General features: G+C 46.1%; 1 protein-coding gene across 2 annotated transcripts in view; it reads right to left on the bottom strand.

Annotated features, from left to right (window-relative positions):
• The window catches only part of FAM189A2 (family with sequence similarity 189 member A2), a 45,396-nt gene that overhangs the window by 11,273 nt on the left and 19,598 nt on the right, over positions 1-14,525 (bottom strand). For both annotated transcript variants that reach the window (XM_034774223.1, XM_034774224.1), the window contains exons 5-8: positions 13,575-13,682; positions 13,283-13,416; positions 3,828-3,957; positions 2,292-2,370 (exon numbers count right to left, since the gene is read on the bottom strand). In XM_034774223.1, coding sequence (XP_034630114.1) covers positions 2,292-2,370; positions 3,828-3,957; positions 13,283-13,416; positions 13,575-13,682 — 451 coding nt within the window. The remainder of the gene's footprint in view (positions 1-2,291; positions 2,371-3,827; positions 3,958-13,282; positions 13,417-13,574; positions 13,683-14,525) is intronic.

Here is a 14,525-nt window from a genome sequence, read left to right as displayed (position 1 = left end):
TCATTCCACTCAGATTCTTTCATGAAACTAGCAAACCTGCTCATTAGATTACATCTTCCTCCATCTGCACAACAATAAAGAGAAGAAACGTTACCCTAAAAGCACAGGCCCCCGCCCGTGGAATTGACACCTTTCTTTATCAAGACAGGCAGGCACAGATCCTCAGTGGTATTTAGGCAGAGTTATGGGAGTTACGTGCCTAAATACCTTTGATCTGGGCCTCAGTTTCCTGTAGTATCAGAACTTACAGACATTCTGAGGTTTAAATGGTGAAGACACTTTAATAATCATGGAACCGTGCAGATTAGACCATGTGCATGTGACTACAGATGTACTGGGTCTTACAAAGTGGATTTGAAATATTAGCAAGAAGTTGATTACAGCTTCTTTTCTGGAGACATTGCAGGCAACACACAGAATGATCTTTCATGTAATGTATGATAATTGCCTATATTTAAGGCTACGATTTTGTCATGAGTATTTTTAGTAAAAGTCATGGCTGGGTCACGGGCAATAAACAAAAAACAAAAAATCACGGAAGCCGTGACCTGTCCCTGACTTTTACTAAAAACATCCCTGACAAAATGGGGAGGCAGGAGGGTCCAGCATCCTGTCCCCCCCGTGCAGCAGCTGGGAGGGCAGGGACCCTATTGCCCAGTGGCTGGGAGGGGTCCCCCACTGCCTGCGATGGCAGTGGAGCTGCAGGGAGCCCCCTGCCCTGGCCACTGAGCAGCTCCAGGGTCCCTCTGCTGCAGCTGCTGGTAGCTGGGAACTGTGGGGAGTTGGGGGGGGCAGCTGCTCACAGCAGCTGAGCAGCTGCAGGGGCGGCACTGCCAGTGGCCACTGGGGAGATGCGGGGGGCCCCCCACAGCCGCTGAAAAGCTCTGGGGTCCCCTCTGTTGCTGCCGCCGGCTGGGAGCCGTGGGGAGGGGCTGGCTGCTCGCGGTCGCTGAGCAGCTGCAGCGGGGCTCCCTGCCAGTTCTGGGGTCCCTCTGCTGCCGCTGGCTGGGAGCAGCAGGGGGGTCCTGGCTGCCTGCGGCGGCTGAGCCACTGCAGGTGGGACCCCTGCCAGCAGTGGCGGCTAGGCAGCTCAGGGATCGACAGGGGAGACGGCAGTCAGTCAGTTGTGGGGGTCCTGCCATCTGCAGCTGGAGAGTCCCCCGCCACTCACGGATGCTGGGCTGCTGCGGGATCCCCCGCTGCCGGCAGCAGCTGGTCAGCTGTGGGGCCCCCCAGTGAAACAAAGTTGCTGGACGTCACGGATTCCGTGACCTCCATGACCTCCATGACATAATCTTGGCCTTACCTATACTATAGTCTTCTTGTGTTCTAAGGTCCTCACTCAGTTCTTACTCAGGCAACATGCCATTGGGAAGCAATAGGTGTTTGCCTATGTAAGTACCTCAGGATTTAGCCTCATGCATTCACTACCAGTCTTTTGTATTTCTCTCCGTTTGTCTCACTGCTACACGGCATGTCTTAGAAGAGCAGAAGTGCTTGTTTTCAGAGGTTCCAGACCAACTGGTACATTTATGTCTAGATAATACTTAGTCCTGCCTTAAGTGCAGGGGACTGGACTAGAAGACCTCTTGAGGTCCCTTCCAGTCCTCTAATTCCCACTGCTGAATGGATGACAGCAAGGGGTGTAGATGAACTGGTACTGAATGTGGTTTAACTGCAAGTTAGACCAAGACAAACCACATCCAGAGTTGATTTAGTAAAACAAGATTAAAACCTACTTAGAACAACTCTCAACCCTGGTTTTCTAAAACAATGTTAAATAGAGCTTGTCCTGGCCTATACTGCTGGTCCAGCCATGTTCAACTGCACCCCTTGCTCATGCTCATTGTCAGCAATGGGTAATTTTTCCAGTGCAGACCAAGCCAAAGAGGAAGTCCCAGTTTAGAGACACTGCACTGTAATGAGCCACAATGGGCTATACATACCACAACAGTATCCGGACACCACCCATGCCATGGCACAGACAGGGGAACATCGAGGCTAGATATTTATAAAAAAGGAAAATGCTTTTCTACCACATTGCTCTCTAATTCAATTGCTAATCCTGGCTCACACTCTAGTGTGTGGATAACAGCTAACTTGCCTGCATTTTAAAGAATATTAATTTTTTATGTGCCATTCTATATTGGTAGGCTTGTAAATCTGTGCCCATCCTCAAAGCAATAAGCACACAGCAAGATATTGCTGCGGCTGTGTTCAATTAGTTTTGCTGTGAAACGCTGGGCTGGATAGTTTGGATTACTTAAAAAGGTTCTATCAGTCTAAGTTACCTTGAGAGACTTGTGTATCGTTTGGTTCTGGTGGCCCAACAACAGCTTCTGCCACATCTGGAATTTGGAATGCACCTCCCTGGCATACAAAATTAGCAATAGTAAAAATTATTAATCTCTTTCCTTTGAAAAGTTCCCTTTGTACTTTACAAACATTTACCATGTAGAGACAGCAGCATCTACCATAGTGAAACCACAACAGCTTAACAGTGCACAGCAATGCTTTATAAAAATAATCACATACTGTATGTATGTATTCCTCTGCAACAACCAGACTGATACATTTCTACAAATGACATCCTTTGTCCAGTTCAGACAATATTATTATACAGCTGTTTTAGGACTAGATTATACCTTGCAGAGCTTCCTTGAAACATTTTCATGTGAGAAGAATTTAGGGCAGCAGTGAGTCATAGAACTATCAATCTGTCAATCCTTTCCGTGTCCGGGCCAGGTGAGGTTTCCCATGTTGGCTGTGGGGTGAGGACTCCCAGCCCCACGGATCTCCAGGGAAAAGACTACCCGTTCCCACTGAGGAGCTGTCCCACCATGCTGCCCTTTAGGCCCCTTTCCTCTGGGTATACTGCCATGCTTGTGCATACAATTCCTTAGTGAGAAGGTTGCTGGTATGGAACCTGAGTTACTACTGTTTCAAGCAGTGGCAACCATTAGTATCGCCTAATTAGTGAGAGGGAATGTTGTGGAGAGCAGCTCCTCCTCACTCCACCCCCCTGAAACCCCATAGTGCTACAACACTGCGAAAGGGCCTCCAAAGGCTCTGGGGGAAGTGGGATCATGCAGCAGAGCTCAAACTCCCACCTCCACTTCTGCCCCTCTCCAGCCATGACTTCACTGTTTCTTGCATGTACAAGCAGAGGACCAGTAGTTCTGTTTGCCAATCACTATTTGCACAAGTAGTGGTACAAGTGTCAGGAACAATCACAACATTCAATTACTAGTGCTCAACACTCCAAGATCAGTTTAATTCACTCCTCCACAAGGCAAATCCTTTCCTTAGCCTGGTGCTCACATTACAGAAGACCGCAACGAATGGCTGCAGAGTTATATTGACCTAAAAAGGAGCTACAAGAAGATGTGGACTTTATTTTATTATAAGATGAGGAGGGCTGTGAGCAGCATACCCTGCTTTACATGAAAACAGCTGCTGTCACTAGCAAATATGCTAACAGCAATGAGGAGAAATATGTGAAAGGCTAATGGATTTATGTTTAGGAATGATCCATTTGAAAGTTGTATTCAGTTTTACTTGCTCTTAAAAAATGACCCCCACAAATGCTTAAGAATCCAAATGAGGGAAATGTCTCTGCTGGATTTCCCACTATCTGCAAAAGTGAGTCTGGTAGACTTTACCTACTGATGTTTGCAGTGATACAAGATTATGTAAACCAAAGTTACTATCCTGCTGTTCTCAACTAGAGAACTACTGGATGTACAAATTCAGTTCGTCTAGCTCTCAGTTCAATCTTATCTCTGTAGTAAAAAAAAGTTAGGTTGCTAGAATCCCATGGACTATACCTGCTCACGACTGATCTGGCTCACCACAGCTTCATATGGAGGAGGGGGATCCAAAGGACAGAACACTTCAACTCCTTTAATTCTAGCTCCATAAATATGTGGTAATGGAATAACATCCGATCCAAGCATCCTAGGAAAAATAATTTTGTATTATTCTCCTCCTTCATGCAGCTTTATACCTGCAAAAAGATATGATTAACTAGAGAATTTCATTGGTTCTGCTGTGCAGGCTCACAGTGAAAGTTAATGAACTCAGAGACCAGCAAGAGATTTTTCCAGAATGCCATGGGAAACTAATGTCTCAGAATCTTCACAAGGACTTTGAAACAGCCAAAGAAGAGACTGCCCCAAGAGAATCACGCTCAGTTTATACTGTATTCACTTCATGCAGATATGAGAGTTTTGGGTCCAAACATTCAAAAATAATCCTCTCAGGTTGGACATCCAAAAATGGGGGCAGCCAAAATTAGATATCTGTGATCTGAAATTAATTCTAACTGAAGTCAATGGGAGTTCAGCAACTCTTAAAGGTGCTCATGACCACATGCCTTAGATGTCTAAATACAGGCACACAAAAACTGGCACCACGCTTAGAGTCTGCTTTTGAAAAGTTAGGCCCTGACACTTTAGTCAGTGAGTAGACACAGATATGATTGATGAATCCTATTAGTTCACTGTTGAGTCTTTGATGCAAGGAGATCCCAGTAACAACAGAAATCTCAATCAGCCCTTCCCTCCTACATTTCCCTTAGAGATATCTAAGCCAGGATAAGGGAGTGGAGCTCTGTTTTCTATGTCTGCTGAGTCTGTTGTTGTAAATGTTACTTTTGATTGCATGTTATTATCATGCCATATTTAACATCTGAATAAACAAAAACTAGTCATTGACATCTCAACGGCTGGTTTCCTCACAAGGACTGACTTTGAGAGTCACTGGGTTTTGAAATCTCCACTAAAACCCGCATTTTCACTGACCTCCAACTGCTGTTCACATTTTCTATTTCCAGATTGTGGGAACATAATTTTATATCGCATGCAATAGCTCACCAAAAAAAAAAAAAAAAAGAATTCAACAAGCATCCCCTATATGGTGTGTGGACAATAGAGTTTGTGCCTAAAACAAAACCAGAGCCCCCAAGTCCAGATCCAGTCCAAACTTTGTGGCTTGAGCTGTTTAGCTGTCTATGGCAGAGAAATATTCTGTATGTTTGACACATTTCGCCCTAAATTTTCGGAGCCTGTTGGGAGGGGGGCGGCAGTGGGTTGTGGAACAGGTGAGGGATGAGAAATGTCTGTGAAAGTGTTATTGAGGAAATCCAGACGAACTGGAGCAGGAATGGAAATGCTTAAAAAGAATTGCAGAGGGGAAAAGAGGAACATAGTCAGCTGCTTGCAACATGGGAGGAGAAAGAAATTTAGGAATCAGTTGGTGAAGGTTCGTGGTCAAGGAGATGGAGTGGGAAGCAGGGAAAGAAAAGCAAGGTGACTCCTTCACCAAACCTTTATAAAACTAAAAAAGTTTGGGATCAGTTCACTTTGGGGAAAAGCATGAAGTTCAAGCTGGTTCTCATTTTAACCGAACTACTGCAGCCATCCCTAAAAATAATGAGTTGTCATTAGGCTCATTTTACATGATCTCTGGGTAATTCTCAGGAATTCCATATGTACACTGAATCTGGGTACGTTTGTTTTAATATCACCCATGATAATGGAACATGTGTCCCTTGTACATTTACTTTGTTTAAAGAAAGGCCTTACTGAACCTTTCAGTTTTATTCTGAAACTAATCTAATCTTACTTAGCGAAGGTGTTCCTATTGTGTTTGTTAATATAGAGTCTTGGATTCAACATTATGTAAAATTTTACTTGGAGACATAGGATTAAAAAAGCATTTAAAAAAAAGAGTTCCTCTGTTTAATACTAAGCAGTTCCCATGAATGCTGGGGGGCAGGTTCTGTGTGTTTGTTTTTTAGTTTGTTCATGATTTTTTATTTCCATGCTCTATTTTTATGGTGGTGAGAAGAATTCAGGTAGTAGTGACTCATGGAATTTGTATCAGTTTAAGTGAGGAACTAGGATCACTATTCATCTAACCTTCTCTTCTAGGCAATATTTCCCTGTCCATCAAGAGATATTCCTTCTATTCTCCTTTACCAGCATCTGCATCACAGTACAAATGCCTGTCGTCACAGGACTTGCCCCAAGATTTTAGTGAGGTGGAGAAGCCATCAGACTATCTCAGTGAGCGCATCAAAGGTGGAAGACATTTACAGATTAAGATGTTCATTTGCAGTAAAATCTTATGCTAAAAATCACAAGGCAGGGGTTGGGGTAGCTTTCTGAGTAGGGACTACATGAGGGTAGAAAAATAATAGTGTACTGGCCCCAGCACTTTTTTTGTATGGGAACCCCATGGTCATTAGGGCTGGTACACTGCTCCCAGACTATGACATAGTTCTCTATTGGTTGTGGCTTTAGAGCAAAAAGGTTTGGAACCTTTGTCATCTTCTTCCTCTAAAACAGTGGCTCTCAGCCAGGGGTACATGAACCCCTGGGGGAATTCAGAGGTCTTCCAGGGGTTACTCAACTCATCTAGATCAGTGTTTCTCAACCTGGGGGTTGCAGTCTCCAGTGAAGAATCACGGGCTAGGTTTATGGGGGTTGCAAGTGCAGTGCTGGCAGTAAGGGGTGACAAGCAGAGCAATTGCTCAGGGCCCCATGCCACAGGGGGCCATGCGAAGCTAAATTACATGTGGACAAAGGCATTTCATTTGAACAGGAAGTGTCCTCAGTCTTTCCTGTTGGAGCTGTTCCACTTTATTTAACTATGATTTTGGGGCAGCACAAATGTCAGGATAACACCTAAGTCCCTTAGTGCTAAGACAGAGGGGAGTTGAGACTGAGTCAACTTGTTCCATATTACAAGCAAACAAGGGGGGGGCTGAGAATGTAAGGGGGCTGAGAATGAGCATGACTTAGGCAAACAAGCCTGAGACCAAAGAGGGGCTGTTCGGTTCAGATACCACAGACACACTGGTAAGTCCCTGAGAACGGCCATGCTTTGTGAATGCCACAAGCACGGAGATCAGGGTGAGGAATGCAGAATAGACACCATCAGTGCATGCCAGAGCCTAACACCCAAAACCAGGGTGGGGAATTGAGAACAAGCAGTCTCAATTCATGCCCTAGACACAGAGTCCAGAGATTGAGGGTTGCGGTGTCCAAATAGGTGTGTGAGAGGCATTCTGGAGCTCCCCTTTTCCCTGTGCTCCTTGGGGGAGAGGACCAGAGTGAGAAGAGCTCTAAACAAGCTCTAGCAAATAATGATGGAGTGACTAGGTGCTGCCAGACCATTCTGTGCTTCCATTCTCTTTTCTGTGTGCCTTCTCCACATCTTCAAATGCTTCACTGAATGTTTGAGCTTTCTCCAAGATGAGTCTCATCTCATCTTCTGGGAGAACATCATTGTTCATGCAGTGGCCAAGTGCCATCCATTTCAAGCAATTCTTGCCTCATTTATAAGTTTGTGGATTCTACAGCCATGGTTATATGCTTTCCTCTTAGAGCATGGCTGTTGACTAACGCATCATAGGTCAGAGGTTCTCAACCAGGGGTAATCAGAGGTCTTCCAGGGAGTACTCAACTTATCTAGATCACTGTTGCTTAACCTGGGGATGCAGCTCTCAGGAGGGGTCATGGGGATGGGTTTAGGGGAGCATCACAAGTGCAGGGCTGTCATTAGGGGGTGGCAAACAGGGCAACTGCCCGGGGCCCCATACCACAGGAGGCCACACGAAGCTAAGTGACATGCTTTAGCCCCAGGTGGCAGGGCTTGGGCTTCAGACAAGGCTCACAAGTGAAAAACAGGTTCAAGTATCACACTGAAATGTAAGTACAATATTTATATTCCAATCAATGTATTTTATAATTATATAGTAAAAATGAGAAAGTAAGCAATTTTTCAGTCATGGTGTGCTGTGACACTTTTGTATTTTTATGTCTGATTTTGTAAGCAAGTAGTTTTTAAGTGAGGTAAAACTTGGGGTATGCAAGACAAATCAGACTCCTGAAAGGGATACAGTAATCTCGAAAGGTTGAGAACCACTGCTTTAAAAAGCCAGAGACTGTCATCTCTGTAGTGACCTTTAACTTATGCTGGCTGGAGATTCAAGAGCGGCAAAACCAAACTTGAGGGTGGCATTGTCATACTCTCAGTTCAACCATGTCACTGGGACATTGACTTTCCAGAATCTCTTTAGATTTGATGATGGTGGCAAGTCCAGTGACCATAAAAACAACATCAGTCACCAGGACGTGGACTGAGGTTTGAAAATGCATGACGGGTTTTTAATATCATGAGGGTTTTTTTTTTTTAAATAACTTGATCTTCATTGTGGGAAATCCCTCCAACCCCCAAATAAAATTTAAAGCCAAACATCAATGGAGTTAATGGCCTCATGAGCAAGAACTCCCTCCAGCCCCTAAGTGCGCACCCAGAAAAATATCATCTGGGTGTTTCCTTTCTACCATATTCTTCCTATGGAAGGTCCCATCTAATCTAGAACAGTTACTGATATTATGCTAATCTTGAAAAATTACTTAATTACTATGTCTGCTTCCTTGTAAGACAACAAGATTACAGGTAGGAGTAAAACATACCGCATCTGTAATGCTAGTTTGTTGTCTGTGTCTGACATTAAATAAGAAATTTAAAAGGTTTCAGGGAGAGCACATTGCATGGATGTACAAACAAACAAAAATCCACTGGCTTCAAAAACAATGGATTTGGCTCTGCAATTTGAAGGGTGGAGGAGGATGTGTGCTCATTTCAAATGTGTTCTTGGCATGCATTTTGGTCTCTGCAATGTTTCCTTTATACTAGAGGTATCTCTGTTTTGGAAGTTCCCCAAATGTGCTTCACTGATGGCATTTCCATCGCCTGGAGGTAGCTCCTGATCTATTCACTTCTGAACAATGCTGATCTGATTTTGGAAGCTGAACCCACTGTAGTTCCAGGATAGAAAAGCAGGTCACTGAGCCTGCTTGGCATTCAATACACAAGCAGGGGGAGGGACAGGGTAATGGAGGAGAAAAGGTCAGGTCAAATCTAAATCACACACTGCTGGACACTGTGGATCTGATCTAGGGTGAGTCATGTTTCCCAGTCTCCCAAGAGAGGAAATTAAATCTGTCTGTTGCTTTCTACTTCTGAGCTCACTACACCATCAAAAATGTACCATAACTGAACACAGCCCTCGTAACACCACAGAATCACCCTTTTCATCAGCAAGTCATGAAATTACATTTCCATTTTCTGCTAGCCTGAAGTCCATCTCTAGAACAGATTAATAGCAATAAGAATATTTTATTTACCTAATGAAAGTCCTTACTGTAGAATTACAAAAAATAAAACCTCACAATTCTGGGACTGAAGGATCTGAAGCTCTGCCTGGAAGTGTTCAACTGAATACAGGTGCCAGAAACTGCTATTTTAGGGCCTGCCCTAATTTCCTCTCAGAATGTAATTAACCTAGTTTGCTTTTGCCTAAGACACAAGAGTTAATATACACACAGTTGTGAAAAGTACATGGGATCATCCCATAGGATCTTTAATAGCTACAAGGGTCACGGCCTTGGTTATATCTATCATCTCACAGACAACATCTCCAGCAGTTCTCTATCCTTTAGTGCCATACTGTGACCTACCTTAAACTGGTGTAATTTGGTGAGGAATTTCTTCCGTATTCTAAATCTGTGACTATTACAAATATTCACGGTGGGTTTTTTTGAAACATCTATGATATCTATTACAGTAACTTCTCACTTAAAGTCATCCCGGTTAACATTGTTTTGTTGTTACGTTGCTGATCAATTAGGGAACATGCTCGTTTAAAGTTGTGCAGTGCTCCCTTCTAATGTCGTTTGGCAGTCGCCTGCTTTGTCCACTGCTCGCAGGAAGAGCAGCCCGTTGAAGCTTGCTGGTGGGGGCTTGTAACCAGGGTGGATCGGCAGCCTCCCTATCAGCTCCCCGCTCCCCTAAGTTCCCTGTGCTGCAGCCGCCCAGCAGGCTACCAATTGCCAGGCAGGTCAGCTGTCCCTCCCCCCACTGCCATGTGCTGCTCCTGCCCTCTGCCTTGGAGCTGCTCCCAGAGACTCCTGCTTGCTGTGCAGAGGGGAAAAGGGGGGGAGCTAATGTCAGGGTGTCCCCCTCCCCCCTGCTCCTGCACCCAGCTTACCCCTTCTCCATATAGAGCAGGAAGGGACACGGACGGAGAGAGACAGGGGCAGCAGCTGCTCTCTCAACTTCCTGATCCACTTAAAAAGACAATGCACTTCAGAGTGGGTCAGCCAGAGGTGAAAGTAAGCCGGTCCGGTCTGGTACGGCACGGCGTACCGGCAAGAGCCAGTATGCCGTGCCAGACTGGACCGGCTTCTGCGGCGGTGATTTAAAGGGCCCAGGGCTCCAGCCACTGTGGGGAGCCCCGGGCCCTTTAAAGCGCTGCCGGAGCTCTGGCAGCCGGATTCGGGCGGGGATTTACAGGGCCCGGTTTTCCTGCCACTGTGGGGACCCTGGGCCCTTTAAATCCCCGCCAGAGCTCTGGCAGCCGGGCTCCCGCGGTGATTTAAAGGGCCCGGAGCTCTGTGCCCTTTAATTCACCCCTCTCTGCAGCTGGTAGCTCTGGGGTGATTTAAAGGCCCTGGTGCTCCCGGCCACAGCCGGAGCTCCAGGGACTTTAAATCTTGAAATGCCCTGCCTCTTCTAGTTGAGGCCACACCCCCGCTCAGGACTCCGGTGTACCGGTAAGTCCTTTAAGTTACTTTCACCCCTGGGGTCAGCTTACTTAAAGGGGCAGTGTGCATCTCTCTCTCTCGCCCACACACAAGGTGTGTGTCTGTCTCTGTCTGCTATGCTGTCTTCCCTCCCTCGTGTTCGTGCTGCCTTGTGTGAGAGGCCACATTAACAACAATGTGTTAACCCTTGAGGGCTCAGCCAAGTGCTAGTTCATCATTTAGCAGCAAGACATTTCCTGGGAAATATCCCTCCCTCTTCCACCCTCTAACTTCACCACCTCAACCAAGCTTCACAATCATCATAGCTGTGAACAGTATTAAATTGTTTGTTTAAAACGTATACTGTGTGTATATCTATATAATATATAGCTTTTTGTCTGGTGAAAAAATTTTCCCAGGAACCTAACTCCCCCCCATTTACATTAATTCTTATGGGGAAACTGGATTCGCTTAACATCGTTACACTTAAAGTTTCATTTTTCAGGAACATAACTACAACCTTAAGTGAGGAGTTACTGTATTTGTATTACATTAATGGCTACAGGCCTCAAATAACATTGTGCCCCATTGTAGTAGGTGCTGTATGTACAGAGAGACAGCTCTTGCCCTGAAGAGCTTACTATCTAAGACGACAAAGGGTGGGAGAATGGAAGAATTATTGTCCCCATTTTACAGAAAGGGAACTGAGGCACAGCGAGATTATGACCCCAATCCTACAACAAGAAGCATAAACTGGCCTCTGGGGTGGAAACCTACAAACAAAACTTTGAAACTTGCTGGATTTACTACATGATTTTTCACACACTTTTTTGAAAAAGACAACTTATATTGTTATGGGTCTGAAACTAACGTACTTCCTATTTTCTCTTTCCGATCTTTATCCATTGGAAAACTCCCTGGTAAAAGCCACACAGCTATTACTTTATCCTCCTTAAGACTCACTTCTGCTGTAATGCCTTCTAAACCCTGCCTAATGAACATGGGTAGGCAGTGATGAGATACGACTGTTCATCTCCCGCTTCCTTCCTTCTCCTACTCCCTGGTACTAACTCCTCCATGTCTGCTATTTCCCCTCACCCTACCTCTACCCCCAATAAATAATTAAACCAACAAAAAAGTGCAACCACAATAAAATATGTATCTAACACAAGGTTGTGCCTGTTCCACATCATGTTCTTTTGACTGTATGTTAGATCTGTGTCCCCTTTGTCTGTTTGGGTCTTTTATATTATAAAGCCTCCAGGGCAGAGATTGTCTCTTTATCTAAGTTTGGCAGCCCTGGAAACTGAAATCCTCTCTTCGTGCTTGGGAAAGGTACTTTGCAGGCAATAAAATGCAAAGCCCTCCACTGAACTGAAATGACTAATCTCTATCTCTATGGCCTACAGTAGGCCTCAGGCCATGCTGTCCTCACAGATCCTCAGGATTGTCCATTTGGTGCCTGGCACATCTTGGGAAAGGGGCAACATTGGTACCTTTGCAACTCTCTGATCCTCACGCTGCCAGGCTCTGGTCCAGTCAATTTAGGGTAAGTCTTCATAGCAGAGTTAAGCTAGGCTCTTACGCAGGATTTGCCCCTAACCCCGTCCTATCCACACAAAAAACCCTTTCTCCCAAGTTTGGTGGTGCTTTTATTCTGAGCTAGCTGGCTCATCTGAAGCTATAGGCTAAAGCCCAAATGCTGCTTTCACTGGGGCTGGTAACCGCCCACTGTGCAGTGAGGATGCAGTCTAAACCACTCTTGTGCTGATAGCCCTCCTAAGCCTTCACACAATTTCATCCATGGGCCCAGAAGGACAGACAAGTTCTCCCACAATTCATTAGCAAGAATGGAGTGATTCTTCTTACTGCAGCACTGAAAGCTATGAGCTATCACCCCAGAAGTCCTAGAGACAAACAAGTGAATGCAGAACCAGTGTGGGCCCAGTAACGTAGGTAGGGCTTTGCAGTGTAGCTCACACCCAGGCTAGGCTAACCCAGGTACTAGAGTCCCGAGCACAGCGCCCCCAATGGGGCTGAAGCCAGAGCCATGGGGCTGAAGCCCCAAGCCCCAGCACTCCCCGTGGGGCTGAGCTAGGAGAGGAGCCATAGGGTTGAAGTCCAGCACTCCGAGCCCCAGTGTGTCTAAAGCATCGGTGCCCCCATGGGGCTGAAACTGGGAGCAGAGCCACGGGAAGGCCCGAGCCTCAGCATTTCCCGCGGGGCTAAAACTCCGCACCCTGGTGCCCCAGCAAAACTGAAGCCAGGAGAGGAGGCATGGTGCTGAAGACCAGTGCCCTAAGCCCTGTTGCTCATGTGGGGCTGAAATAAGGAGTGGAGCTGTGTGGCTGAAGCCCAGAGCCCCTAACCCCAGCGCTATGGGGCTCCCTGCGGGGCTAAAGTTGGGAGTGGAGCCATGGGGCTGAAGCCCGGATCCCAGAGATGCCCCTCCCCCATGGCCTGCAGTCTGGCACCCCAAGCCACCCACTCTGTGGCTGAAGCCCGAAGGCTCCTGCACACCTGGTGGCTTAAGCCAGGAGCCCTGAGCCCCCTCGCCCTCCGCTGGGCCCTGGAGTTTTTATAGCATGTTTGGGGGGGGGGGGGGGAATGGCTCAGAAAGAAAAAGGTCGAGAACCCCTGCTGTAAGAGACACGTAGAAAAGACGATGGTTTCGTGCTTTTTACCTGCGATTCATTCTGGGTGTGCAAGAGTAGAACGTAGCAAAATATGATGGAGGTGGCACAGGTGGTACAAAGTCCTCAGGATCAGAAATGCGGCCTTGTTCTTCAATTTCCTCTACAGACACCTGAGATTCATCCTAATCAAACATAATCTCTGTTAACCAACAAACTTCTCTACGCTGGTATAATGTACAAATAAGCATGACTAGATTATACAGAAGATCTGGCTACTGGTTCTGCAGTTCTATGATCATTACTGCTGTATTTTATTAGATAGTGCCTTGCACTCACTTACTATGCAGGATCTTCTTGTTGCAAATATCTGCAAGTAACGCAGGGCAGCTGCTACCAAGCATACTGTGGTTGTCAGAGCGTTGAGGGCACACAGAGCAAAGAGAACTTTCTGAAGAGCAAAAAGATTATGAAAGTAATACATCAAACATCTGCGAAAGGCGAGGGAGAAGGAGGAGGATAACAGTAATAATCTTTACAATCTATATTTTGACTCAATCTTCCAGATGATCTGTGGGATCTGGCTAATTTTTAAGGGTTTATTAGAATCATAGAATATCAAGGTTGGAAGGGACCTCAGGAGGTCATCTAGTCCAACCCCTTGCTCAAAGCAGGACCAATCCCCAACTAAATCATCCCAGCCTGGGCTTTGTCAAGCCTGACCTTAAAAACCTCTAAGGAAGGAGATTCCACCACCACCCTAGGCAACCCATTCCAGTGTTTTACCACCCTCCTAGTGAAAAAGTTTTTCCTAATATCCAACCTAAACCTCCCCTACTGCAACTTGAGACCATTACTCCTTTTTCTGCCATCTGCTACTACTGAGAACAGTCTAGATCCATCCCCTTTCAGGTAGTTGAAAGCAGCCCTAGGATCCACTGGGGGGCCCAGAATGAAGGAGAGGGGGAAATCAGAGGAGTTTCAGGTTGCTGAAAAGAGGGTCAAATCTTCTCCAAGCAGGAGTTCTGACCCTCCTCACCAACTTGCTGTGGGAACCCTTCCCTCGTTCCTTGGGCAACGAACTCACATGCTTTCCTAACTAGGCCAAGAACCAGGAGAGAGGAGGAGGTTAGGGTTACCATACGTCCTCTTTTTCCCGGACACGTCCGGCTTTTCGGCACTCAAACCCCCGTCCGGGGGGAATTGCCAAAAAGCCGAACATGTCCGGGAAAATGGCGGCTCTGCTCCTCCCCTGACTCTTCGGCTCTGTTTAAGAGCCGAGCTGCCCAAGCGC

This window comes from Trachemys scripta, chromosome 6, assembly GCF_013100865.1.
Source record: "Trachemys scripta elegans isolate TJP31775 chromosome 6, CAS_Tse_1.0, whole genome shotgun sequence".
Taxonomy (NCBI): domain Eukaryota; kingdom Metazoa; phylum Chordata; order Testudines; family Emydidae; genus Trachemys; species Trachemys scripta.
This window is presented reverse-complemented; position numbering and strand designations above follow the sequence as displayed.